Source organism: Rhamphochromis sp. 'chilingali' (assembly GCF_963969265.1).
Source record: "Rhamphochromis sp. 'chilingali' genome assembly, chromosome: 11".
Lineage (NCBI taxonomy): Eukaryota > Metazoa > Chordata > Actinopteri > Cichliformes > Cichlidae > Rhamphochromis > Rhamphochromis sp. 'chilingali'.
The window spans coordinates 37,030,024-37,057,799 of NC_137938.1; the positions used below are offsets into that span (position 1 = coordinate 37,030,024).

The following is a 27,776-nucleotide window of genomic DNA, read 5'->3' on the forward strand; positions in this document are numbered from 1 at the left end:
GATGGTGGATAAACTTGGTCATCAGTCTGTGGAGGTGACCAGAGAAGTTTTCATGCACATGAACAGAACTGATCCGGTGCAGAAGTTACCAGAGAGCAGCTCAGCATCCAGAGGTAAGACCAACATGCATGAGTGTAAACTCTGTGTCATCAACAGGTTTTTGTGTTGGTGGTGTCATGGTGGTGCAGTGGTTAGCACTGTGTCCTCACAGCATGAAGGTTGTGTGTTTGAGCCTCCTGGTTGGCTGGAACCTTTCTGTGTGGAGTTTGCATGTTCTCCCTGTGCCTGCATGCTTTTCCTCAGAGTGCTCTGGTTTCCAGTCCAAACACATGCTTGTTGGCTTTATTGCTGGTTCTAAATTAAATGTGGGTGTGAAAGGTTGTCTGTCTGTTTAAAACCTGAGGTGGACAGGTGTACCCTCTCTCATTATCACAGCTGGGAACCCCCAGTTACTTTGGTTGGACAGGATGGAGGGTTTCTTTGTTGGGTTCTTATGTCATTTTATTTAGTTTCACATGATTTTCTCTTTTAAATCATCTGTGTCGTCTGAAGGCTGATTCTACTTGGATGTGTGATGATGTTTGAATCCTCAGAGTTGATGGTAAATGTCTTTCCTCCTCAGAGAAACACTCTGTGGATGAACATGGAGCTGCACTGTTGAAGAGAGTGAGTGTGACTTTAACTCAGCTTTCATTCAGTAGATTCAGGCTGTAAATCATCCTCATCTTGAACATTAAACACGATGAAACAGACGAAGCATCTTTGAAACTGGATGCTTCTCACAGTGTTAATGTGGAGTCTGCAGCAATAATGTTTCCACTGACGACAGAGTGAAGGACTCCGCCCTCAAACCAGCGTCCCTCCCTGTACCATTGTTAATTCAGTGGGTTGGTTTCGCCCCCTGTTGGCTCTCCAGGAAACTGCAGGTCTTCCTGATCGTTGACAGATGTTTAGTGAATAACAGAAACACACAGTATTAAAGATTTATACCGTCTGTGGTAAATTACAGCTTAAGAGTGTTCAGTCAGACATAAGTAGCTCTAGTTAGCATGTGAATGTGATGCTTACTTTGGATTATGGAACTTTTTATTATTATTAACGGATTCAGTATTTATTAAACTCGGTGTATCCGTTGTTGCTTTGGAGATGCAGAGACTGATTAAAGAGACACGACGTCACTCTTTCTACTCATACCTGAGCCAAAGGTAACGTTGATGGAAAGGCGGTAACATCTATTTCAACTCGGTTTATTTCTATGGCGCAAAATTAGAACAACAGTCGCATCAAGGCGCCTCCGTTATTCAGGCGGGCTGACAGCTGGGAGGAGAGAGACGCAGAAAAGCGGAAGTTTTTCCGCCTCAGCGTTTACAGAAAGTGAGAGAAAGCAGCGGGAGAACAGTGCCTCACACTAAGCTGCTTCACAAACACTGAAGAATGATTTTCCATCAGCAGTGATTCCTGGTGTTCACATTTTACATGAAGTATTGAAGGTAAGCGCGGCATTAAGTTCTGCTTCCTCCTGGAAGTTCACATTCGTAGTTCTGCTTCCTTGTTGGAGTTGTTTTCATGTGTGTGTAACAGGGAATGAGATACAATAATAAGTTACATTAGATCATGTGACTGTTGCTGGTTTGAAGCAGAGGTGCAGAGCTCTGTGGGAAAGAACCGGAGGTCTCGGTCACGGTAGAGTTCTGGTTGTGGCGGTTTCAAAAGGCTTCAGACAGTCTATCGCCCTCTTGCTGTAGCCACTTCCTGGGTCTCGTTTCAGGGGCTCATAAGTATTTTCATCACTGAGTAGTGACAAGATCTTCTCATGATAGTCTTTCTGGTTTAGCAATACTGTGCACCTACCCTTGTCTGCTGGAAGGAGGATAATGTTGTTGTCATCACTAAGTGATGTGAGTGCCTTCCTCTCCTCCATGGTGATGTTGGATGCTGGGGGCTTTGCATTGCTGAGACAGGCCGAAACTTTCGTCCGTAGTTGCTCTGCTTCCACTTCTGCAATATTGTTGTTACGAATTGCTGTTTCTGTGGCTGTGATCAGCTCCACTAGCTTGGAGATTTACTTTCCTGGATGATTGAGAATGCATCAAGACATTGTACTGGTTCATTTATTACTTCCCAGTGTAACTTTTTCTGCAGCTATTTAGAAACAACTCAACGTCCTTTTGGGGACAAAAACGAATCCTCTCAATTTTATTCAAGGTTCAAGCTGATGTTTGACGTTCACGTCCAATCACAGTTTTCATTTGGGTGATGGAAAAGTAACAAACGTCCATGTCAGTAATGTTGTCATTAGTGAAATACAAAGCAGTCCGTTTCCATCCATCAAATGAACAAACAGCAGACATGCTGTCCTTCATGTATAATAGGATTTCTTCATTTTCCAGGTGGTAACTATGACGACTAAGAAGCTGCTCATTGAAACACTGAACCAGTTGAGTCCAGAGGACTTTGCTGAGTTCAAGTCACTCATTGAACTGGAGAAAGATCTATCATCCGAGCCAAGGGGCCGACTGAAAACAGCAAACACACAGGATGTAGTGAAGCTGATGGTGGAGACGTACAGAGGAGAGAGTGTGGAGGAGACCAGAAAGGCTTTAATGAAGATGAACAGGACTGATCTGGTGCAGAGATTATCAGGTATCACCTCAGGAACCACAAATAAGAGAACAAAGAATTAAATATGTGAGAATACTGCACATAGTTTATCACATTCATATGAAACCAGGTGCTGACTGATAGAAAAATCTCTTGACTCTGTGTTGTGTAGTGAATGATGAACAAAGACGTTTATATTTTTGTGCTGCTTTTTATAACATGGATTAGAGCAGAATATGTGCAGGTCAGGCAGGCTGGCTCATTACAGGAGGCTCAAACACAGCACACTACAAAATAATAGCAGCTTATAGCCGGTGTGCAGTGATATTATGTGACTGTTTCAGGACTTCACAATTACAACAAACCACTGAAACTCTTCTTATTAACAGTTAGACAGCTACAGAGGTCACATGCTCTGTATAGTGGTCGCACACGTGCTGATACCTAATGATCCCACACAGTGCAGTGATCCACTGCCTCTGAGAGAGGGCGCCATTGAGCCAATAAACATCACAAATCCATTGTGGTTATTATGGAATCACACACACCATAAACACTGTTACACAAGCTCAGTTACAGTATTTTGATCCGATCAGAACAAAAACATCCAACATCATTCAACATGGTTGGAAAGTCTTCAAGCAGCTCTACAGGTTATAATTATGTCACTATTAACCCTCATCATACTGACTGAAGTCTGTGGTAGATTTTTGTCATACCTCACAGATGTGTTTTTTTCTATCATTTAAATTTTTAATGAATTTGTTAGTTTGTTGCTAATGTTTCACACAATTTTCTATTTCTGCTTTGATTGGTGCTTCTTTAAAAATACAAATGTTTGTAGGTGTCAGAGGACTCCAGTCAAACAATTCCACCTTTACAGTTTTAATAAATGGGACTTATTAACTGTATTGTGAATTTATTCAGTTGCAGCTGGTCCTAAATTAAAGTAACACACAGTATCTAGTATCTGTCAGTGTTTATAAAGAAGAAAGACTCAGATGCCATCACTGCCTTCATCGTCTGGATGGGGAACTTTCCAGACTAGAAGTTATCAGAATGTTGGAGACGTAGCTGCATCTACTGTACCTGAGAGAGCTGGAGTTCTCTGGTCACGCAACCCATATCAAGGAAGCATGTAACAGACACGCATGTGCAGCACGCTTTGGAGAGACAAAGCGCTTCATGGAGTCACGACCTCCAGCTCTCACTGGGGCAGTTTGAATCTGAATGTGCAACAAGTGGGTGAAAGTAGCACCTCCAAGTTTTAGGCCATGGTTCTCAGCTGGTAAAGGGTGGAGTGCTCACTCCAGGTCACGGACGAGTTCCCCCATTTGGAGGAGTTTAAGTATCTAAGGGTGTCGTTCACAGGGGAGGGGAGAGTGGAGCAGGAGACTGACAGATAGATTAGTGCTGTGTTTGCAGTGATGTGGATGCTCTGCTGATCTGCCCTGGTGAGGAGAGAGCGGGCCCTGATGTTTTAGATTTGTAGGTGGAGCTATGTTCCTGCCCATGCATATGGTCACAAGCTCTGAGGACTGAAAGAATGAGATTATGGATACAAACAGAAATGAGTTTCCTTTAAGTCTATCTGGGAATGTCCAAGTTATGTCCAAGTTACGGTTGGTTAGCATGGGAGAGGCAGCCTGGGACCCTCATTGGACAGAAACGCCCGGTCTGGAGTCGACTCCCGTCACGTTCAAAGACATGTAGTGTATATTTATATATGTGTGTGAGTATATATACACACACATAAAAGTGATCAGAGTATCCTGTGTGTGCTCTCATTCACAAAGTTAGGCCTCTCTCTAAAATCATTATTAACGAGTTAACGAGGTTTAAGTGTCACTTTGATGTGAAATCTTTCATGTTCTAAATCCTCATAAAGCCTGATGATAAAACAGTTTCTAATCTGACTTTTTCTCTTTCTTTTCTCCTCAGACAAACAGTTTCCTCCACTGAGCCAGAGAGTGAGTAACGTCACATCAGTCGACTTCACACAGTTCAGCTTTGATTCAGTAGATGAAGACTGAAAATGATCTTCATCTTAAACACAAATCATACACATGAAATTCAAGCTGCAGCTTTGTCATGTACACATGAGTTTTATACATGATTGGTATAGAAATATTAAACCTTATTTACATTTTAAAAGCAGATTAAATTCAAGTCTTTCTGTTTATCAGTAAAGATGCGAGCAGTTAAAGCTCCCCTCTGTTTGTAAAATCAGGAGACTCACTGCAGTTTTTGTAGCTCAGTCTTTGACAGAGTTACAGTCAGGCAGTAAAACAGAGTCACAAACCTGTTCATGAAAATTAAATCCTTCAAAAAGAGGAAAAAATGAGCCAAGAAATAAAAAACCAATCCAAGCAGGTACCCACCGAGCACCAGATGTTCATGGAGGTTATTTTCTGCTCGACATCTGGTCGACCGGTCATGACCTTAAAAAGATGCAGCTTTGAAGGTCAAAGGTCATCTTTTCAGGTTTTTAGAAGGAATTGGATTCAAACATGAATTTATTTTTAGCACACTAAAATGTTTCTGTTGATTAACAATCAAACAGATATTTGAATGGTGCATCGCTGTCATGTGACCTCTGTTTTTACCAGGTGGAAACGATGGAGTCTCTTATTGAGCTGCTTTTGGAGACACTGGCTGATCTGAGAGGCAGCGAGGTCAGAGACTTCATCGAGATCCTGAGAAGAAAACGTGGCTCAATGAGCCTCATGAGTCTGTCTGAGATGTCAGACCTGCAGGACGTGCAGGACGTGGTGTTTTTGATGGTGAGGACTTTTGGCCAACAGTCAGTGGAGAAGATCGTGGAGGTTTTAAAGGAGATGAAGAGGACTGATCTGGCTCAGAGGCTGAGAGACAGCAGCTCAGAAGCTCAAAGTAAGATAAAGACAAAACATGTTAAAATCATAAAAGTGTTTCTGCTTCAGTTCATATTAGAAACAGTCAGATTTACAGAGCAAAGAGAGCATTGTTGACGAGCAGAAAATGATGTTCAGCAGGTTTAAATGTAACTTTTTTTTTTTGATCTCTGTGTATTTTTTTAAAGCTCGATTAGCTTTTATTAAACACTTATTTCTATTTCTGTTAATTTCTCTTTTTTCAGACAAACATGTGGATGAACATCTGTCTGCACTGATCCATAAAGTGAGTAACGTCTCATCTGTCTGACTCTGCAGAGTTCAGCTTTGATTCAATAAGATGCAGTTTGAAAATCATAATTTCATCATTTAGATTAAACAGTTGTCACAGAAATGTTTTTAGATTTAAAATCAAAGATTATTAAAAAGTGTGTTTACATAAATACATCTTAATAAATAAGATAATAAAAGAAAACAAAGTGTTTCAGAGAAAACATTGAAAACATTCAAAGTTTAAAACAGCTACAAAAACATAAATCTGTAATTTTCTCAGTGAGGAAACATTTTTTCTTTATGAATGTTTGAATTTTCCAGGTTGCAACAATGGCAGCTGTTACAGATGTGCTTCTAGAAACACTGGAGGATTTGAGTGATCAGGATCTCAACAAATTCAAGTTGTTCCTGCAGTTCACTTGTTTTCAGAAGAGTCTTCCACAAATCAAACTGAATGATGACAGAAGAGGAATAGTGAATAATATGATTGATAAACTTGGTCATCAGTCTGTGGAGGTGATCAGGGAGGTTTTAACAGACATGCAGAGAACTGATCTGGTGCAGAGGCTGTCAGAGAGCAGCTCAGGACTCAAAGGTAAGAGGAAATAATCTGTCAGAGTTTCTGTAATAACTTTAATACATTTTATTTATTCATTAAAGTTTATTTAACCAGGAAAAAATAAACTTGTGACATTAAAAATCTGTTTTACAAGAGTGTCCTGGCCAAGAAGGACAGCTGTACAATAATCATAAGCTGCATAAATTAATACAACAGATATGTTGGGATTATTCTTAACTGTGTGTGGAAGGATTTTAAATATAATATTACACCTTACAGTAAAAATTAATTTAAAGAATTAAATCAGAGAAACTCACAACAAGAACTGCATAATATAAACTTTATTATCATTTATAAATGAAAGAATTTGTTTCCTCTGATTTATTTTGGACAGACGTTGATAAATGAACACATTCAGGTTGTACAAACACAGTAAAATTAAACAGATTTGTTTTCATATTTCAATGTTTAAAGTAAAAATATTCAGCTTATTGAATCAGTGACTTTCTTTAGTAAATGTTCTTTTAAAGCTCTTTGAACTTCTTTCCTTTGAAAATATTTTTCTTTGTTTTTTGCATTTTGAGCTCATTAATATCAGTCTTGTGTTGTAAATGGATCTTTATGTTAGCTTTGATTGAAACTCCACTATGGAGACAGACGACCTGTATGAGGTAAATGATTCAAAGTCTTTTCAGTGATTTCTCTGTGATTGTGTAACTATGGCCTCCTCCTGCCTTCAGTCAGCACAGCTGAAAGTGAAATATTAAAGCTTTTTATTGTCAGGACTCAGTGTTATACTCAGGATGAGCACACATAAAGGACACACACAGTGTCTGTGTCATGTAGTTACAGTTTGTATTCAATGTGTTGCAGCTGCAGGATCATCAGCTGAAGGATTTGATGTGGAGGAAACAGAGAAAGGTCAGTGTCCAGAAAACACATGAATCAATAAATACACTCATTGATATGAAGATGAAGAAGATGAAGAAGAAGAATTACTGAATGAAACAGAACTGGATCATTTCCTCACACGTTGATAGTTTCCCATCAAATATGACTTCATGTTAACAAGTTTAATGTTGTTATTAATCCAACTTACAAGGATCATCAGAATGAAATCAAAGCATCAGTTATTTCAAAGTGTCTGATTATTAACACTGATGTTAAATCAGTCATGAATGAAGCTTTTAATCTTTCTTTTCTGTCAGAGAAACACTCTGAGGATGAACGTTGGCCTGCACTGATCCACAAAGTGAGTCATGTCACATCTGTCTGACTTCAGATCATCCAGCTTTCATTTCATAAACACAGGATAGAAATCTTCAATAGAAACAAATGATTTGATTTTGATTGGAAAAGTCAAAGTTTGATAAGTTGAGCGTGTGCAGTGAGGGAGGTCTGCAGCAGGTCAGAAAAGTCCTGAACTTGTTAACAGAAGCAGAATAATTGTTAATCAGCTGTTTGTGATCATTGTGACAAATATGACCAATGACATCATCACCTTATGTGATGGATGATGTCATCTAAACACATCTACATTTGTAAAGTGTTGATGAGAAAACAAACAAACCTGAAAGTGAGAAATGTCACATTTATCTCATGAACATTTTCTTTGAATTTTCCAGGTAGAAACGATGGAGTCTGTTATTGAGCTGCTGCTGGAAGCTCTGGATGGTCTCAATGAGCCGGAGCTGCATGAGTTCAACTGGACCCTGCGACGAATTCATCGCAAATTTGACTCAGACTTCTCATGGATGTGGTACATGAGGACAGACCTGCAGCACACAGTGTTTCTGATGGTGCTGATTTACGGCCAACAGTCAGTGGAGAAGACCATGGAGGTCTTAAAGGAGATGAAGAGGACTGATCTGGCTCAGAGGCTGTCAGACTGCAGCTCACTGCCTCGAAGTAAGACAACAAAATCAAAACTCATTAAAGTCATAAAACTGTTTTCATGTCTCATAAACGTCTGACTAAAGTCTTCTTTGACTTTATAAATAATATTTGTAATAAAGACAAAAAAACACATCTTTAAAACATATTTTATGGCTGTTCTGGAAAAATCTACTTCAATAAATACATAAAAATGAGACCAGATTAAATCCAAATACTTTGTGAGGAGGAGTAAAAATGACTCCTTCATACTGTTTATTATTGCTGAGGAGGTTTCAGTGTAATTCTGCATATTGTCCATTTTTCCAAAGTCATATTTCCTGAATAATTGTCAGTTAGTTGTTAAATGTGTTTGTCATGAGTGACTTTGAGCACTTTTCTCCTCAGAGAAACACTCTGTGGATGAACGACGCTCTGCACTGATCCACAAAGTGAGTCATGTCACATCTCTGATTCAGTACAAGACAGCAGGCTGAAAGTCAGAGGACTAAAGTATCATCAGTTCTCATGTTGAGTCATTTTCTCATGATTTCTGCTGGATGTTTGTGACAAACTGAAGCTTCATTCAGTTTGACTTCTTCAGCAGTAATTTTCTGCAACACTAATGTCAGGATGTCTTTACCACTGAGGATGAGCTGAGGAAGTGTCAGCATGTACATTTGTCCTGACTCTTCAACAGGACAGAGAAATCTGAAAACATCAAACACTTTCAGATTAAACAGGAAACTTTATTCTACTTACAAATATTAATAAAGAATGAAAGATGATGTGAAATCAGGGAAAGATTCTTGATGGATATATTTCAGTTTTTATCTGCACAGTGAGAGAAGAACTGCAGCCTGTAAAGAAAAAGTATTCAAACCCATAAAAGTGGATCACAGTTTTAGATTTTCTTCATTTTTTTCATAAACGTACCGCAACTAGTAAATAGGCGCTTGTGTTTGGCTAAATAAATATGTGACCCCGTGATTGTGTTTATTGTTCCAGGCGGCAACAATGGCAGCTGTTAAACATCTGCTTTTAGAAACTTTGAATGATTTGAGTCGTGAGGAGCTCAAGAAATTTAAGAGGCTCCTGCAGACGATCATTCCTTGGAGGAATCTGTCATTCTTCTCAAACAGGTTGAGGCGATCAGACAGAGCAGATATAATGAATCTGATGGTGGATGAACTTGGTCATCAGTCTGTGGAGGTGACCAGAGAAGTTTTCATGCACATGAACAGAACTGATCCGGTGCAGAAGTTACCAGAGAGCAGCTCAGCATCCAGAGGTAAGACCAACATGCATGAGTGTAAACTCTGTGTCATCAACAGGTTTTTGTGTTGGTGGTGTCATGGTGGTGCAGTGGTTAGCACTGTGTCCTCACAGCATGAAGGTTGTGTGTTTGAGCCTCCTGGTTGGCTGGAACCTTTCTGTGTGGAGTTTGCATGTTCTCCCTGTGCCTGCATGCTTTTCCTCAGAGTGCTCTGGTTTCCAGTCCAAACACATGCTTGTTGGCTTTATTGCTGGTTCTAAATTAAATGTGGGTGTGAAAGGTTGTCTGTCTGTTTAAAACCTGAGGTGGACAGGTGTACCCTCTCTCATTATCACAGCTGGGAACCCCCAGTTACTTTGGTTGGACAGGATGGAGGGTTTCTTTGTTGGGTTCTTATGTCATTTTATTTAGTTTCACATGATTTTCTCTTTTAAATCATCTGTGTCGTCTGAAGGCTGATTCTACTTGGATGTGTGATGATGTTTGAATCCTCAGAGTTGATGGTAAATGTCTTTCCTCCTCAGAGAAACACTCTGTGGATGAACATGGAGCTGCACTGTTGAAGAGAGTGAGTGTGACTTTAACTCAGCTTTCATTCAGTAGATTCAGGCTGTAAATCATCCTCATCTTGAACATTAAACACGATGAAACAGACGAAGCATCTCTGAAACTGGATGCTTCTCACAGTGTTAATGTGGAGTCTGCAGCAATAATGTTTCCACTGACGACAGAGTGAAGGATCTACTACTGACGATAAAACCAGGAAATGACATCTTTAGATTTTTCTTTGTCTTTGAAAATCTTCAACATCAAAAGTCCTAAAATATCCATTTCCACATTTCATGCACTCACTTTACTTTTTAAAAAATCAAAACACAAACATTCAGTTAGAGAAATGAGAACATTTAGTTTTTAGTCCTGATGGAGAGGGAGTCTTATGAGACCAAAGTTTTACAGACACATAAAAACATTTCATGAAGGCAGCGAGGTAAACATCATCAGCACCACAGATGTTACCAGCTGTTCCTTCAGTGATCATTCTGAAGAATATTATTAATTGTAAATTTTTTATGGGTTTTATTAAAATTTAAAAAGCTGCACAACTAGTTTGAACTTAATCTTGATTTTGTCTATACAAATTAAATGAGCACAATTTAGCAATATTTAAAATGCAAAGTGAAGGGACACACACAGACACACACACACACACACACACACACACACAATAAATACATAAATAAAGAGGTGGAAGACGAGAAAGGAGAATTGTACAGATGTGGAAATGTTCTGTTTACACGAGAGCGCAATTGTCTGTCAGAAAAATCAATACTGAACGAAATAATTGTGATTTTGATTTTCCAATAATCATGCAGCTCTAATATTCTACATGTCTACTTCAGAGACACTGAGGAAGTTCAGAGAAATCAAACTTTAAATCTCCCCACAGTGAAATGACAGTAACTTAATAAATGCTTTGTATTTTTCAGGAAGTAGCACCGACAGCTGTTAGAAACATTCTTGTGGAAATCCTGAGACATTTGAATCAAAAGGATCTCGAGGAATTCAATTTGTTGCTGCAGTTCACGCGCTTCAAAATGGGCCTGCCACGAATACAGATATATACAAACATGACAGATGAACTAGTGAAACAGATGGTTGATAAATGGGGTCATCAGTCTGTGGAGGTGATCAGGGAGGTTTTAACAGACATGCAGAGAACTGATCTGGTGCAGAGGCTGTCAGAGAGCAGCTCAGGACTCAAAGGTAAGAGGAAATAATCTGTCAGAGTTTCTGTAATAACTTTAATACATTTTATTTATTCATTAAAGTTTATTTAACCAGGAAAAAATAAACTTGTGACATTAAAAATCTGTTTTACAAGAGTGTCCTGGCCAAGAAGGACAGCTGTACAATAATCATAAGCTGCATAAATTAATACAACAGATATGTTGGGATTATTCTTAACTGTGCGTGGAAGGATTTTAAATATAATGTTATGTTCACCTAAAAGGGTTCAGGCGATGAGGGAAAGTGACAAAAAGTGTCCGGATCAGAAAAAGGAAACAAAGAGACAAAATGGTTAAAAGAAAGAGTTTTATTACAGTTTCTATTAATAACTCAACTAAAAGAGACGGACGAGCTGCTATCACAATTTGAAGAAACAAACCAAAACTCAGACGTTGGTCAGTACTACTGAAAAGTCAAAGAAAAACGGGTTAGTCACCAAATACGCTTCTCTCCACCGAGCAGGAGCAAACAGTCACAAAACACAGCTCACTAGCTGCAACTGCTAACATGGCTCTCTGGCACCAGAGCTCACCTTTCTCTGCCCTTAAATACCTTTAATTGCTGAACAGAGTCAGCTGTACAAAAGAAAAAGGTGTCACCTAAGGCAGGAGAGATGGTAGGACACGCCCACACAGGCAACTTCAGGAGGAGGCCCTGCTAGGGCCGTAACATCTAATATCACACATTACAGTAAAAAAAAAAAATCTAAAGAATTAAATCAAAACCTATCAGAGAAACTCACAACAAGAACTGCATAATATAAACTTTATTATCATTTATAAATGAAAGAATTTGTTTCCTCTGATTTATTTTGGACAGACGTTGATAAATGAACACATTCAGGTTGTACAAACACAGTAAAATTAAACAGATTTGTTTTCATATTTCAATGTTTAAAGTAAAAATATTCAGCTTATTGAATCAGTGACTTTCTTTAGTAAATGTTGTTTTAAAGCTCTTTGAACTTCTTTCCTTTGAAAATATTTTTCTTTGTTTTTTGCATTTTGAGCTCATTAATATCAGTCTTGTGTTGTAAATGGATCTTTATGTTAGCTTTGATTGAAACTCCACTATGGAGACAGACGACCTGTATGAGGTAAATGATTCAAAGTCTTTTCAGTGATTTCTCTGTGATTGTGTAACTATGGCCTCCTCCTGCCTTCAGTCAGCACAGCTGAAAGTGAAATATTAAAGCTTTTTATTGTCAGGACTCAGTGTTATACTCAGGATGAGCACACATAAAGGACACACACAGTGTCTGTGTCATGTAGTTACAGTTTGTATTCAATGTGTTGCAGCTGCAGGATCATCAGCTGAAGGATTTGATGTGGAGGAAACAGAGAAAGGTCAGTGTCCAGAAAACACATGAATCAATAAATACACTCATTGATATGAAGATGAAGAAGATGAAGAAGAAGAATTACTGAATGAAACAGAACTGGATCATTTCCTCACACGTTGATAGTTTCCCATCAAATATGACTTCATGTTAACAAGTTTAATGTTGTTATTAATCCAACTTACAAGGATCATCAGAATGAAATCAAAGCATCAGTTATTTCAAAGTGTCTGATTATTAACACTGATGTTAAATCAGTCATGAATGAAGCTTTTAATCTTTCTTTTCTGTCAGAGAAACACTCTGAGGATGAACGTTGGCCTGCACTGATCCACAAAGTGAGTCATGTCACATCTGTCTGACTTCAGATCATCCAGCTTTCATTTCATAAACACAGGATAGAAATCTTCAATAGAAACAAATGATTTGATTTTGATTGGAAAAGTCAAAGTTTGATAAGTTGAGCGTGTGCAGTGAGGGAGGTCTGCAGCAGGTCAGAAAAGTCCTGAACTTGTTAACAGAAGCAGAATAATTGTTAATCAGCTGTTTGTGATCATTGTGACAAAGATGACCAATGACATCATCACCTTATGTGATGGATGATGTCATCTAAACACATCTACATTTGTAAAGTGTTGATGAGAAAACAAACAAACCTGAAAGTGAGAAATGTCACATTTATCTCATGAACATTTTCTTTGAATTTTCCAGGTAGAAACGATGGAGTCTGTTATTGAGCTGCTGCTGGAAGCTCTGGATGGTCTCAATGAGCTGGAGCTGCATGAGTTCAACTGGACCCTGCGACGAATTCATCGCAAATTTGACTCAGACTTCTCATTGACGCGGTACAAGTGGACAAACCTGCAGGACACAGTGTTTCTGATGGTGCTGATTTACGGCCAACAGTCAGTGGAGAAGACCATGGAGGTCTTAAAGAAGATGGAGAGGACTGATCTGGCTCAGAGGCTGTCAGACTGCAGCTCACTGCCTCGAAGTAAGACAACAAAATCAAAACTCATTAAAGTCATAAAACTGTTTTCATGTCTCATAAACGTCTGACTAAAGTCTTCTTTGACTTTATAAATAATATTTGTAATAAAGACAAAAAAACACATCTTTAAAACATATTTTATGGCTGTTCTGGAAAAATCTACTTCAATAAATACATAAAAATGAGACCAGATTAAATCCAAATACTTTGTGAGGAGGAGTAAAAATGACTCCTTCATACTGTTTATTATTGCTGAGGAGGTTTCAGTGTAATTCTGCATATTGTCCATTTTTCCAAAGTCATATTTCCTGAATAATTGTCAGTTAGTTGTTAAATGTGTTTGTCATGAGTGACTTTGAGCACTTTTCTCCTCAGAGAAACACTCTGTGGATGAACGACGCTCTGCACTGATCCACAAAGTGAGTCATGTCACATCTCTGATTCAGTACAAGACAGCAGGCTGAAAGTCAGAGGACTAAAGTATCATCAGTTCTCATGTTGACTCATTTTTCTCATGATTTCTGCTGGATGTTTGTGACAAACTGAAGCTTCATTCAGTTTGTCTTCTTCAGCAGTAATTTTCTGCAACACTAATGTCAGGATGTCTTTACCACTGAGGATGAGCTGAGGAAGTGTCAGCATGTACATTTGTCCTGACTCTTCAACAGGACAGAGAAATCTGAAAACATCAAACACTTTCAGATTAAACAGGAAACTTTATTCTACTTACAAATATTAATAAAGAATGAAAGATGATGTGAAATCAGGGAAAGATTCTTGATGGATATATTTCAGTTTTTATCTGCACAGTGAGAGAAGAACTGCAGCCTGTAAAGAAAAAGTATTCAAACCCATAAAAGTGGATCACAGTTTTAGATTTTCTTCATTTTTTTCATAAACGTACCACAACTAGTAAATAGGCGCTTGTGTTTGGCTAAATAAATATGTGACCCCGTGATTGTGTTTATTGTTCCAGGCGGCAACAATGGCAGCTGTTAAACATCTGCTTTTAGAAACTTTGAATGATTTGAGTGATGAGGAGCTCAAGAAATTTAAGAGGTTCCTGCAGACGATCCTTCCTTGGAGGAATCTGTCATTCTTCTCATATAGGTTGAGTCCATCATCAACCAGAGCAGATATAATGAATCTGATGATGGATGAACTTGGTCATCAGTCTGTGGAGGTGACCAGAGAAGTTTTCATGCACATGAACAGAACTGATCTGGTGCAGAAGTTACCAGAGAGCAGCTCAGCATCCAGAGGTAAGACCAACATGCATGAGTGTAAACTCTGTGTCATCAACAGGTTTTTGTGTTGCTGGTGTCATGGTGGTGCAGTGGTTAGCACTGTGTCCTCACAGCATGAAGGTTGTGTGTTTGAGCCTCCTGGTTGGCTGGAACCTTTCTGTGTGGAGTTTGCATGTTCTCCCTGTGCCTGCATGCTTTTCCTCAGAGTGCTCTGGTTTCCAGTCCAAACACATGCTTGTTGGCTTTATTGCTGGTTCTAAATTAAATGTGGGTGTGAAAGGTTGTCTGTCTGTTTAAAACCTGAGGTGGACAGGTGTACCCTCTCTCATTATCACAGCTGGGAACCCCCAGTTACTTTGGTTGGACAGGATGGAGGGTTTCTTTGTTGGGTTCTTGTGTCATTTTATTTAGTTTCACATGATTTTCTCTTTTAAATCATCTGTGTCGTCTGAAGGCTGATTCTACTTGGATGTGTGATGATGTTTGAATCCTCAGAGTTGATGGTAAATGTCTTTCCTCCTCAGAGAAACACTCTGTGGATGAACATGGAGCTGCACTGTTGAAGAGAGTGAGTGTGACTTTAACTCAGCTTTTACAAAAAATAGTTTTTAGTATTGATAGAAATGAAATAATGTTTTCTTATGAAACTTGAAGTTTTGCAGTTCATAAAGAGAGTGAAGTAAATATCAAAACCGCCAGCTGTCTCTTCAGTGATTATTCTAAAACATATAAATATTAATGAAGACATCTTTTTTTTATTAATATTTGATATTTCTACTACAGTTTCTCTGGAAATTAAATAAAGAGAAATATTTAAATTGTCCAACAGAGATATTATACAGTAACTTAATACATTGTTTTGGTTTTACAGGTAAAAGAACGGGAAGCTGTTAGACAGATTCTCTTGGAAACACTGAATGAATTTAGTCAAAAGGATCTAAAGAAATTCAAGCAGTTGCTGCCGTTCACGTGCTTTAAGATGAGCCTGCCACAAATGGAGAGGTACTGGTATACAAACAGAACAGAAGACCTTGTGGATCTGATGGTGGATAAACTTGGTCGTCAGTCTGTGGAGGCGACCATGGAGGTTTTAACAGACATGAACAGACCTGATCTGATGCTGAGGCTGTCAGAGAGCAGCTCAGGTGAGACCAAACAAAGTTTAATAAACAGATTTTCATAATTTACAATAAACCTGTTTAAACAACTTCTAATCAACAAACATTAAAATAAACAGGAAACACAACAGACGTACAAAAATAACTTTGCATAAATGATCAGAGCTGAATCCAACCTTTCTCTCTGTCTCTGTCTTGTTCTGACATCACTGGTGAGAATATTTGGATTCATCAGCTTTTGATCATCTTAGACGTCACTCAGCTGCACGTCCTGCTGAACATGTTGTTCTGATGTTGAAGCAGCACTGCACAGCATAAAGTGATCAAACAGCAAACATGTGGACAGTTAGAGGATGATTTTATATGTCAGCATAACATCATTCATTTGAATTCTTTGTGTCTCAACAAGGACGAAAAACTGAAAGAAGTTCAGAGCTTGAAGGTTGTCAGAGCCTGACGGTAATCCCTTCCATTCATCCATTTATTGCTAAAGTTTCTTTCTTTATAAACATGTGTACTTATTGACTAAAGAGACTGTCCTCTGCAGCAGGACTGCAGTGATTGGACTAAACTTGAACCTGAGGTGAACAGTACAGATGCAGACGAGGCTCCAACTTACAGGTAAATCAACTTCCTGAATGCTGCAGCACAGCAAACTGGAACTACAGGAAACAGTTCAGCTTTGGATTTATTCCCAGAGGAAATTCTTCATTTTGCATCCGATTCACACGACTACTCTCTGTGTTTCCATTCACTCTGTTGTTCCTTCATGAGTGTGTATTTAATTCCTGTTTCAGCCTTCAGTCTGCAGCAGGACACTTTGAATGCAGAGTCTCGGGCTTGCGCTGGGTCTGTAAGGGAAAGACCAGCTTTCAGTACCAGTTTAGATCTTGGGAGGGACACATGGAGAGGATGGAGAGCAGACAATACATGCCTGCAGGTCCTCTGATGGACGTCACAGTCACTGCTGGGAAGTTAAATGAAGTTCACCTGCCACACTGGATCTGCATCGGTAAGAGGACATGAAGGAAGACTTTCAGATGTTTGACATTTCTGACAGTGAGCGCACAAACTGTTATAAACTGTTCTTCTCACCATGTTTGTGTTGTTGTGTTCTCCTGCAGATGACATCCCTGACATATTGGACACGTTTGCAGTCCTTCACATAGATGACTGTGGAGATGTTGTGGAAAAAGTGTCTGAGGTCACACCAACACATGTCAAGTTAACTGAGCCGATTTTCTCTCCGAGAGCGGTCCTGATGAAACTCGGCATTCCTGTGAAAATTGGCTGCAACGTGTTGATCTATCAGACCAACACAGCTTTCCTCACACTGCATGTTTATCTGATCCCACGTGATCCTGGGCTACAGCAGGTTATTACATGTTTCACAGTATAATAGGCAGAATTCAGAAGAATGAATAAATTAATATATAAAACATGGCTTTTTAGTATCTTTGCACTTTATTCTTCACAGGTAATGAAGCAGAGGGAAGTGCCCCATGGATACAAAGCTATCCTGAAGCCAGATCCAGAGAAGTCCTTGAAAATTCTTGATCGTTTCACACTAACAGCAGATGTGGATGGTGCAGAAATCTGTCCTGAAGTATGGTTTGAAATGCTTTCATTTCTTTCCAAATACATATTTGCATAATAGGCTGAGAATAAATAGTCCAGCTGTCTTCAGCAGCCTTCATGCATTTTACTGAGCAAAGAAAGGATTCAGTAAATATTCAATAAGAAGAGCTGATCTGGAAGAAGTGAACATGATTTACTGAGATAGAAAAATGAACGAATCTATTTGGTGATTTAACGCTGATGAACCTTGATTGCAGTGTTAGGATTTAGGACAGGACCCCCCAAAACAGTAAGAGCAATCTTACTGTGGCAGGGAAGTTTGACTCTATAGAATGAAAACAGTATTGTTAGCTCAAGCATGACCAAAGCACAGAAAATGAGTGTAATATATTATAATAAATAGGATATACTAAGTGATCGTAGCAAAAAGAAGGTTGGGAAGGGTAGGGTGAGGGAAAAGCAAGCACAATAGAGACCGAGCCTACATCAGAGGCTGGAGTCCTGGATGGTGAATGGAGAGCAGACAGAAGAGATTGAAGTTTGATGAAGCTCAGAGAGTGAAACGCTTGTTAGCAGGAGCAGAAACATGACAAAAGATACAAAAGGCTTTGATACACCACCAGCTATATGCTGACTTACCAGGACTTTAACATTTGAGTGACTTTGAACCAGGAAAAGAAAAAACATGAATGATGAGAGAAAACATGGATACAGGATGATGCTGGAACTGGATCAGATGCATGAACCATAGGCCAGCAGACCAGCAGTCCATTTGTGGACGAGAGAAGGTGGAAAGCTTTGAGAACCTGCTGAAGCTGCAGCTTTTGAAATATCACTGTGGAGTAGTAAAGGCAGAAATAGTAACTTACAAATATCCATACCATACCTCTCTCTTTCCCGTTGCTCTTTCTTTCTTTAACAGGATTTAAAGCTCAGATATCCAAGTGGAAAGCCAAATTTCTTTGAAGTTTACACTGAAAATCCAGATGGAAACTTCCACCTTAAACTCACATCAAAAAAAGATCTTCAGCCAGTATGGACCTGTACAGTTCGAAAAGGTTAACTTTACATTTTCAAATTTATCATCACTTTATTGTATTAAATGAGTACAATTACATGTTAGCTCAACATTGTCAGTAAGCTATATGTAGCAGCAATCTTCGGTCCTTCTTTGCCGCTTCTGCAGGACGTACATTTTCTGACTCGTCCTTTTCTAAGATAGTTTGTGTCTTATTCTGTAGGAAGAAACAAGGCGAATGTAAAACAGGAAACATGTTATTTATTCCACGCAAAACCCAAAACTACAGAGCAGATTTCTCTGGTTGGAGCCCCGTTGACATTTTCCTGATATTATACCTAAAACAGCTATAAACAGTGACGGTCAGAAAAGTGTTGCCCATGACAGAAAGATGCAACGATATCTTCTATAAAATCCTTTTGGAAAATGAGAAACATCTAATCGATGAATTCAGTGCAAAGTAAAACATACAATGGTGAAAAAACCTCTTTAGACCAAATAATCTACCTGAGCATAGATTCTGTTGGAAATGTCAGTGTGCAAGGATTTTATAAAACGTTATTTTACACTTATATTTGGTGAGATGTTTATGGTATGTGGGGCCTTTCCTGATCACCGAGCCTCTCATTCAGTTTCAAACTAGAAATGTCCCAAAATGTTCATGTAAATGTGCTGTATATCATGCAGAACAATCACTGAAAATACCAGATTTCCTCCACCTAACAAATATCAAAATGATCACAACTATACTTTTTGTGAAGATTTATTATTTGTTACATTTGAATATGAATTAAGTTTAAATTGAAAACCTTTCATCACCACACGGTGGCCCAGTGCACACCGTTTTATTACACCTACAAACAACACAATAGAACAAAGCGGGATGAATTTATAGAGCGTAATATATTAAATTACAACATAAAATATTGAAGATTAAAATGAGAAACAACACAAATTAAAGATCATAACAAAATACTTAAATATGGCCGATGGATTGGAGTAAAGTTTCTTTAAAATTTTATATTTATACGTTTTATGTTCCTTGATTATTTTCAGCCGAATACCAAAGCACTGATCAAGCACAAGGTAAGATATTTCAAATTATTTGTATAATAACTGCATTTAACATTTTACAGTAGTGAGTTTTCTTTGGTTTAAATTTCACAAGTTTACCAAAATTTACCAAAATTTGTTGTTAATCCAGAGACGTTGCTCATCCATGCCATAGCCCAATTCCAGCGCTTAATGACTCCACTGTTAATTGTTGGTCGTATTTCATACTGCTGCAACTTGTGCCTGAGGAGGAGAGGACTTCATTTAGAATTCTGAGAATTTAAATCAGGGGTGCACACACTTTTTCAGCATGCGAGCGACTTATGAAATGACCAAGTCAAAATGATTGACCTACTATGAAAATGCAAAACATATATTTATTTATAAACATATGGAGTATTCATTCAGGCATGTTGCATAACTGTATGAACCCATATTACACAACACAACTCTGTACATTTTTTGATATTACCTTACTCTGCTGACTTGCACTGAATGGAATCAACCAGGGATGCACAGTCTGGACGGTAGCTGCTGATAGTCAGCCTCAAGTACACTTTCAAATAATCATCAGTCATGGTGGAACGGTATTTGGACTTAATAATCTTCTGGGAAAAGGCTGACTCACATGAATAAGTGCAGCTGCAGTCAAGGAGGTAACACATTTCCTAATGTTGGGGTACTTTTCCTCTGCAAGTTCCAGAACTGTCCGTTAGCCCTGGACTTAAACTCAGCTTAGTGTCAAAATCTCATCCTCTATTTCAGAAAAATTCCGGTGAAACAGTGTATAATTCACCTGTTTTTCTTCATTGGTTCATTCGAAGACTTCTCTCCTAAGCCACTGTGGAAACTACACAGCATTAACAAAATAAACACTCAACGTAAGACACAGCACCTAAAATGACACTGTACAAGAAAACAAAGATAAAATCAATAAATACCTTGTTGGCTGCATGCTGCAAAAAGGGAATTACTCCCCATTCTTCTGAGGGTTCCTTATAAGTGTCTAGTTAAAGTCCATTCCACTTAACTTTCAATAAAGAGCATTACGGCTCATTCTTGCTACCTGCTTGCAGGTGTTTTCTTAGGCTTCCAAAAAGGAGACAACAAGACTTGTAAGCAGGCTTGACCTTAAAAATAAAAGCACCATAACTTGAACTACATAAAATGACATAAATAATGTACAGCTTAAACAATTTACAACGATGACATGGACCTTGACAAGATAAAGAAATGATCTAAATTATATAAACAATATCATCATGCCAACAGCTACACAGTGTTTCAAATTTTGATGCGAGTGAATCAACCTCTGCATCTTCCCAAAAAGGGTAGCATGTGAATGTATCGACTGCATCCATTATCTCTTTCATGTGGAGCAATTTTGCGCATAACGCTTGTTGGTGTATTATGCAGCGGTAATTGAGGAAATCCGGAATAACATTGTCCTCCCTGCACCTGGCAGTGAATCCATTTGAGTGGCAAACCATCCGTGGTGATGGACACCAATTTGTATACTGGGAGCCTGGTTTTCCCAATAAATTGATTGAAAGACTGAAAAATGTTTCAGTTTGCTAGCATAATGAAAGTTAAAAAGTTTGAACATTTGTTAAGAAACTAAAAACTTTCCTTGTTATTTATTAACAGCTGCAGGATCCTCAGTGGGAGCAGCTGCTGTCAGCTCTCAGTCGGCTGGTAGGTTCATCAATGTTACCTGTTCTGTGGTTTTATATAATGTGACACATAGAACGCTGATGAATCCTAGTGAACCGTCAATCACACCTTTTCTCCCGCCACAATTTTACTTTTCGTTAGCTTACATACTTTGTTCTGTCTTCAAGTTTTCATTCTAAAGGAGGAGCTCTCAGTCTCTCAGCTCTCGGTGGCAGCGAGTCACTAAACTCAATCCTGCTTATATTTATTTCTTTACAGAGATAAATATAATATTCATGTATTCAGCCCTCTGTGAATCACTTCCTTATCATGCTGGAGGGGTTTGTGAGTCCCAGGCTTTTTCCTGAACAGCTGATTTCCTCCAACAGAGTGATGATGGTTGTGTTGTCTTCTAACTTCATGAAGATTAACAATCTGAACAGCAGCCTGTTTGACAGGAAGTCCAGTATCCAGTTGCACAATGTGTTCCTGAAGACCAGAGTGACGAGTCTGCCAGTCAGCTTCACAAACAGCCTGCTGAGAGAGAGTTTGTTATATTTCACATGTATGAAGAGAGAGTGCAGGGCAGTGAAGACGACATCATCTGTGGCTGTATTCAGCTAGACGACAGTTATTATTAAAGCTAACGCCTACTGGTAGATCAGCCCAGTAAATACGGTGTTTCTGTATTTTTACTGGTTCATCTGTTTCACTTTCAGATGAAAACCAAAGAAGTGGTAAAGTACAAGGTTAGATGTTTCACATGATTTGTGTATAAAAAGGACTGCACTTTGTGTTTGGCTGTGGTGGGTTCCCTTTGGTTGCTGACCTCATATTTGAAGTACTGCAAAATGCCAGGGAATGAATGAATAAGCTCTTGTTCAACAATGGCACCAACCAGCTTTTCCAAATCTACTGATGCTGTTGACTGGACTGTCAAAATGCACAAATCGAGTCAGTTCTACTTTTACCACCAGATTTTTAGCACCAGTTAACGAATGTTTCTAGATGTTAAAGAATTCAACAGAACTTGTGGTAAAATACCAAATATAGAACTGTACCACATAGTGCCATTTTCTATATGAAGCTGCTGGCTCTGTGGACATGAGGACGATCAGTTTGAGATATTCTCAGATATCTATTGTTTGCAGCTCTGAACTGGTGTCCCTGACTTGACTGAAGACAGGTGGGATAGAGTTTTATCCTTAATTGGGCATTTTGTGACAGAGAAAAGTTGTTTCATTTATTATGTATCATGTATTTATTTTTGTTACATCCCCACGATGAAGGTCTAGGGGTGTGTGTGGGGGGCCTGGTAACAAATGGGTCCAGAACAGAATGAAAGGAGAACAGACAAAAATGTGTAGTAAATAAGGTAGTTTTTATTATAGAGAACCTTAACATAAAGAGCCGGCAACGCCGTTTTACCAATAACACCTGAAAAAGAAAAAGGTTGCAAAAACAAAGAACACAACAACCAAACAAAAAACTCCACACCACGAGGAGGCACTTCCAGGGGCCCACAAGCTCACCCTGTCACTAGCAGCAGCTAGCTTTACTGTGTTGAGGCCAACAAGCCCACACTACTCACATGAAGCAGCTACACTGCTTCCACAACTCCACACATCAAGAACACAAAGCGGAGAAAACCACACTCTCACATCCAGTTCATCCCCAGCTTATATGACCTCAGAGAGGTGATTGCTGACCGGGCCCAGGGTGTAAACGAGAACGAGGCCAATGAACAGCAGCTGTGTCCTGGGGATAGAGGAGCGAGAAAGGGTGGAGCAAGAGGAGGCGGAGAGAGAACACCACACCCACACAAAGCAGTTAGAGGCTGTATCCCAATTCAGGGTCTGCAGCCTTAAAGTACGCAGCCTCAACGATCCTGAAGGGCCGCGTACTCAAAGACCGCTAAGGCTGGAAGTGCGAGGCTTGTGTATTGGGACGGTCTAGCCTCCGTTGCGCTGCCCAGGTTGCCTAGCAACCATGATACTAACAGCTGGAAGCGTGTCATACAGCTTTGTTTGACAGAGATGAAGGAGAAAACCTTTTGTTCATTTGTTTGTTTCTTTCTACATGAGCTTTGATCATTCTCTGTAAGATGAAGCTCAGCTATTGGACGGCGTATATTTTAAAGTAAAGGCTTTAAAACCAAGTTAGTACATCAGTACTAACTTTGTAGTTTGACATTTCTGACAGTGAGCGCACAAACTGTTATAAACTGTTTTCTTCTTCTTCTTTTTTTTTTTTTTTTTTTTAAAGTAGACCAGAGTTTAGTGGAATATCCTTTGGTGTAGTTATTTAATTGTTTTAATTTGGTGGCACTGAGTCTCTAATGTTTCAGTTTGCTGGCATAATGAAAGTTAAAATGTTTGAACATTTAAGAAATTAAAAACTTTCCTTGTTATTTTTAACAGCTGCAGGATCCTCAGTGGGAGCAGCTGCTGTCAGCTCTCAGTCGGCTGGTAGGTTCATCAATATTAACTCAGTTTTATATAATGAAACAGAAAACTGATCAATACTAACTGTACTTATGTTCCCCAATGACTAAGATGTTGCTTTAAATTTTAGAGATGATTAAATTGAAACTGAAGCTTTGTCCTGTATGGCATGACCCTGACCTTTGACCTTGAAGTATTGCATACTAAGATGGTGTATTTGATCATCTTCACCCATGTGATTGGAGCAGAATTGGCTGAAATCTTTGGCTTCTATAAGCTGTCAAAACTTTATGGCATCATTGTGAACTGAAAAAATAAAAAGTGTGTTGCACATCTCCTTCCATGCTGCTCACATGTCGTATTACTGGATATGGATTTTTGTTTTTTTACTTGATTATGGTTTGACCTTAACCTTCATTGTTAGCGTCCAAGGTCAAAGTTACCAGTGATGGTCAAGGTTATATGTTACATATAACCTTGACCAAGGTTCTTTGTCAAGGTTATAAGAACCTTGGTCAAGGAAATAACTTCGGAAATGGTGTGTTTTAACATTAGTAAAGGAAAACTGTTGGAAAGGCTGTCAGCTGTGTGTGTGTGTGTGGGGGGGGGGGGGGGGGGGGGCGCCTTGTGGCGAGAGAGCACAGTTGCACTATTGAGCACATGTTCCAGTGATCAGAGTTGGAGCTAACACATAGCAAGAGCCGCCTGGCAGACTGACTCTGCAGGGGATGTCTACACACGGTGGGAGTTGTGTGCGTCGCTAAAGAACTGTGAGTAGACGTGGAGCCATGCCTGGAAAGGACAGTTTTAGTCTTTTATGCCAATTAGACATTTAGTGGATGTAGAAGTGCAATGTGTATCGACCCGTTCGCTATGTGGCTAGTTCATGCTACTAATGCTACCTGTTATGCTACATACCTGCTAGCTGTAAGCTAAACGATTTGGTGTTTGTGATATATTGTTGTTGGTGGTATTGGCAATCAATGTCATGTACTGTAAGGGTTTGGAGTAGTGTATGAAGCTCGTGCATGTAGATGTTCATATAGGAATTCCCATTTGTAGTTCTGGTTAGATTCGAAGAACGCTAATGCATCATAATTCATGACTTAGATGTTTATTACATTCAGTATTCTGTATATGTTCTGTTCACAGACCACACACACACCCCTCACCACTCTGTAAGCCTGCGGTTGCATTACTGTGTTGCTGTACTGTGCTGTTAAGCTGAGGAATCACAGTAAAGACGGTATAACCTTTATCTGTGCGTCCTGTGTGTTCTGACCGACACCCCAAGGTGAACACCACTGCTATTCAGCCAACGCCTATACAGTCCTGGGTTCAACCCAAATTAACAAAAACTGAAGGAGGGACAAAGAACAAACTAGCACAGACAGACAGGATGATCTGGAGCTGATGCTGTTAGGTATCAGCTTGTGATAAGAAACAAAATGGCACCATTTATTACAGAAAGGTTTTAGAAAAGAGCTCCATAGAACAGAAGTATGGTTTACTTGGAGAGGAAAGGATGCTGGTTTGATTCCAGTCAGAGGCACAAATCCCCCTTTGTGTTATGTCAGGAAGGGTATCGGCTGTAAAACTGCCAAATCAAACATCTGCAGTGACCCCGTATGGCAGGGCGCAGTTGAACGTAGCTTATTCCAGATTTCAAAACACATTTTTCAACATTATTCTGAAATTGCATTGAAATGGTCTGAAACCAAATCTCAGACATGACGGCTACACCTGTTTAATCAGATGACACAGCTCATTATTAAACTCTGATACATCAAACAATGACATCAAGCGTCCATATTCCAATTTTCCTTACATTAAACGTGTCATCCAGTTTCTGGCTACGTTGCAGGTTAGAGAATTACATATATTACATATATATAATAAGTATTTATGTTGTGTTAGAGCTGAGATGACCCCTTATACAGGAGATACTGGACTGGTTTAAAGGTTTGGGGTCTGTTTTACTGTAGAGTATTACCCAGTAATCACCAGAAATCAGTTTAAGCTGCTGGTGGGGAGACTCGCCTCCCTGTAACTGCCTTTGTCTGTATCTCTTTCTTGGCTCTTGACGGAGGCAGTCGCACTTTCTCTTTTTATCATTCACCATCCTCTGGTGAATAATAATCGAACAGGACCGCCTACCATGTGTTTCTCTTCAGGTTTAAATCGTTTGGATGTTTGGAGGCTCGCAGTGACGAAATAATAACTCGACTAAAATGCGTTAAAGCAACGAGCCGGTTTAGAAAATGTGAGAAGTAGAAAGTACAGATATTTGTTTATAAAGGCAGGGAGTAAAAGTAAAAAGTAGTGAGAAAAAATAAGACTCGGGTAAAATACATTTGTATTTGTACTTCGTTACTTCTCACCTTTGTGCCCGAGGCCTTGAAACTGCCAAGCAGATGCACGCTCATGCAGCTCCTCATTTCCTGATAATAAAAGAGAAGACTGCAACATTAACTAGATACAATAATCTTTAAATGTCTGGATGAAAAAAGGAAAGATGTCATTTATGTTCTTTTTAAATAGTCGACCAAAAGGAACGAATGTGTTTTTAACATTTAATGAATTTTAATTATGAAATAAGTGCGAATTTTTTAAAGCATTTTGTTATGAAAGCTGAGAATAAAGTGAATAAAAACTTCAGATGATAAACAACCCTTAACTTCTTCCATTTCTTTCCCTTTCTTTCTCCAGACAAGAACTTTGTGGACAAACACAGAGTCCAGCTGATCCAGAGAGTGAGCAACATCGCACCCATTTTGGATGAGCTCCTAGAAAATGAAGTTATCAACCAAGGAACTTATACCAGAATTAGAGCTCTGTCTACCACTCGGGAGAAGATGAGGGAGCTCTACAGTGGTCCCCTGCAAGCTAGTGCAGCCTGCAAAAAGATCTTCTATGACATCCTTTTGGCAAATGAGAAATTTCTCGTTAAAGAGCTCAGTGAAAAGGATTAAATGTGTTGAAAAAACAGTTTTTAGACCAAATATAGATCTACCGATATCTACCAGAACATGACATGATTACATTAAAAAGGTATAGATGCCTTTTCTTTGTGGGGGTTTTATTTTACACTTACATTTTTGTAAAAACTGTTCTATGTGTTGCATTTGCTCCTCAGTGGCTCCTTTAATTGATCCATTTTACAGGAAAAACTATGGATATTTGAAAGTTTTATATTAAAAAAATGTAAATGTTATATATGTTAAAAATGAATCAGCGATGTCATCAGCCATGTTTTTATCCAAACACGTTTCATCCCAAAACGTAACATATATGTGACAAATCGTCGCTATGTTACTCGTTCCCAGGCGTGAGAGCGGGTTGAAATTGATAAATGTAAGGTGATGGTTAATGCTAGGGTTAGGGCCGCGAAGAGAATAAAAAGGGGAGTGCTTCAATTAAGAATCCTGAGCGTTCATAAGGACGCAGAGGGGTACCTTTCGCATTACTATGAATCCTCGGGGCCGTGAAGCTGAATGAGTTTTATCCATAAATCATCCAAAGCCTCATTAATCTCTTTTTCAATGTCATCATCTTATTGTAACTTGAAACATAGTGACAAAGATTTACTGTCCTTAAAAAAATAAACCAAAATTAAACTCATGTTTTTCTTGTTCATTTTGATGATTAATTAAAACGTTTTATAATTTAATCTTTGAAATAAAATCTTCATTTTTATCAAATGATTTATTCAAATAATAATGCAGTGTACATTATGGAGGGAAGGGGGAGGCAGAAAATCAGAATATTCATTCAAAAAATATGATGGTAAAACACTGGGAACAATTTCTGCACAAGATTTTAAATGATGTTTTGCATTTGTTGTCCACATATGCGGACATCCCATTGTAACCGAGGACAAGGGATGAGTAAACGGGGCAAATAAATAAATCGATCATTTATTTATTACATGAGTTAGACATACTAATTCCCAGTCACTTCCAGACAGGACTTACAACACATCCTGCTGATATCCCAGCTGCACATGAGACTTACCACACAAACTGTGCGAAAATAACAACACTGAAACCCGTCACACCCCGCTTAGCGACACTGCAATCGTGGCACACACTGC

General features: G+C 39.0%; 1 protein-coding gene across 5 annotated transcripts; it reads left to right on the forward strand.

Annotated features, from left to right (window-relative positions):
* Positions 1–93: 93 nt before the first annotated feature.
* On the forward strand, positions 94–27,299 carry LOC308406209 (uncharacterized protein). Of its 5 annotated transcripts, XM_080897078.1 has the most exons (31): positions 94–113; positions 623–1,490; positions 2,391–2,643; positions 4,543–4,571; positions 5,211–5,493; positions 5,720–5,760; positions 6,069–6,342; positions 7,180–7,227; positions 7,515–7,558; positions 7,932–8,214; positions 8,587–8,630; positions 9,187–9,469; positions 9,979–10,022; positions 10,942–11,218; positions 12,541–12,588; positions 12,876–12,919; positions 13,293–13,575; positions 13,948–13,991; positions 14,549–14,834; positions 15,344–15,387; positions 15,691–15,964; positions 16,347–16,396; positions 16,485–16,558; positions 16,735–16,949; positions 17,062–17,312; positions 17,415–17,543; positions 18,438–18,573; positions 19,590–19,619; positions 21,234–21,281; positions 23,660–23,707; positions 26,393–27,299. In XM_080897078.1, the coding sequence occupies exons 3-31, from the start codon at positions 2,400–2,402 to the stop codon at positions 26,653–26,655; spliced, it is 4,161 nt and encodes a 1,386-aa protein (XP_080753204.1). In that variant the 5' UTR covers positions 94–113; positions 623–1,490; positions 2,391–2,399; the 3' UTR covers positions 26,656–27,299. The 5 variants fall into 5 exon arrangements, with proteins under 5 accessions (XP_080753204.1, XP_080753207.1, XP_080753208.1 ...); XM_080897079.1 differs by lacking the exon at positions 94–113 and having other exon boundaries at positions 201–1,490; positions 16,488–16,558; XM_080897080.1 differs by lacking the exons at positions 94–113; positions 19,590–19,619 and having other exon boundaries at positions 204–1,490.
* Positions 27,300–27,776: the final 477 nt, after the last annotated feature.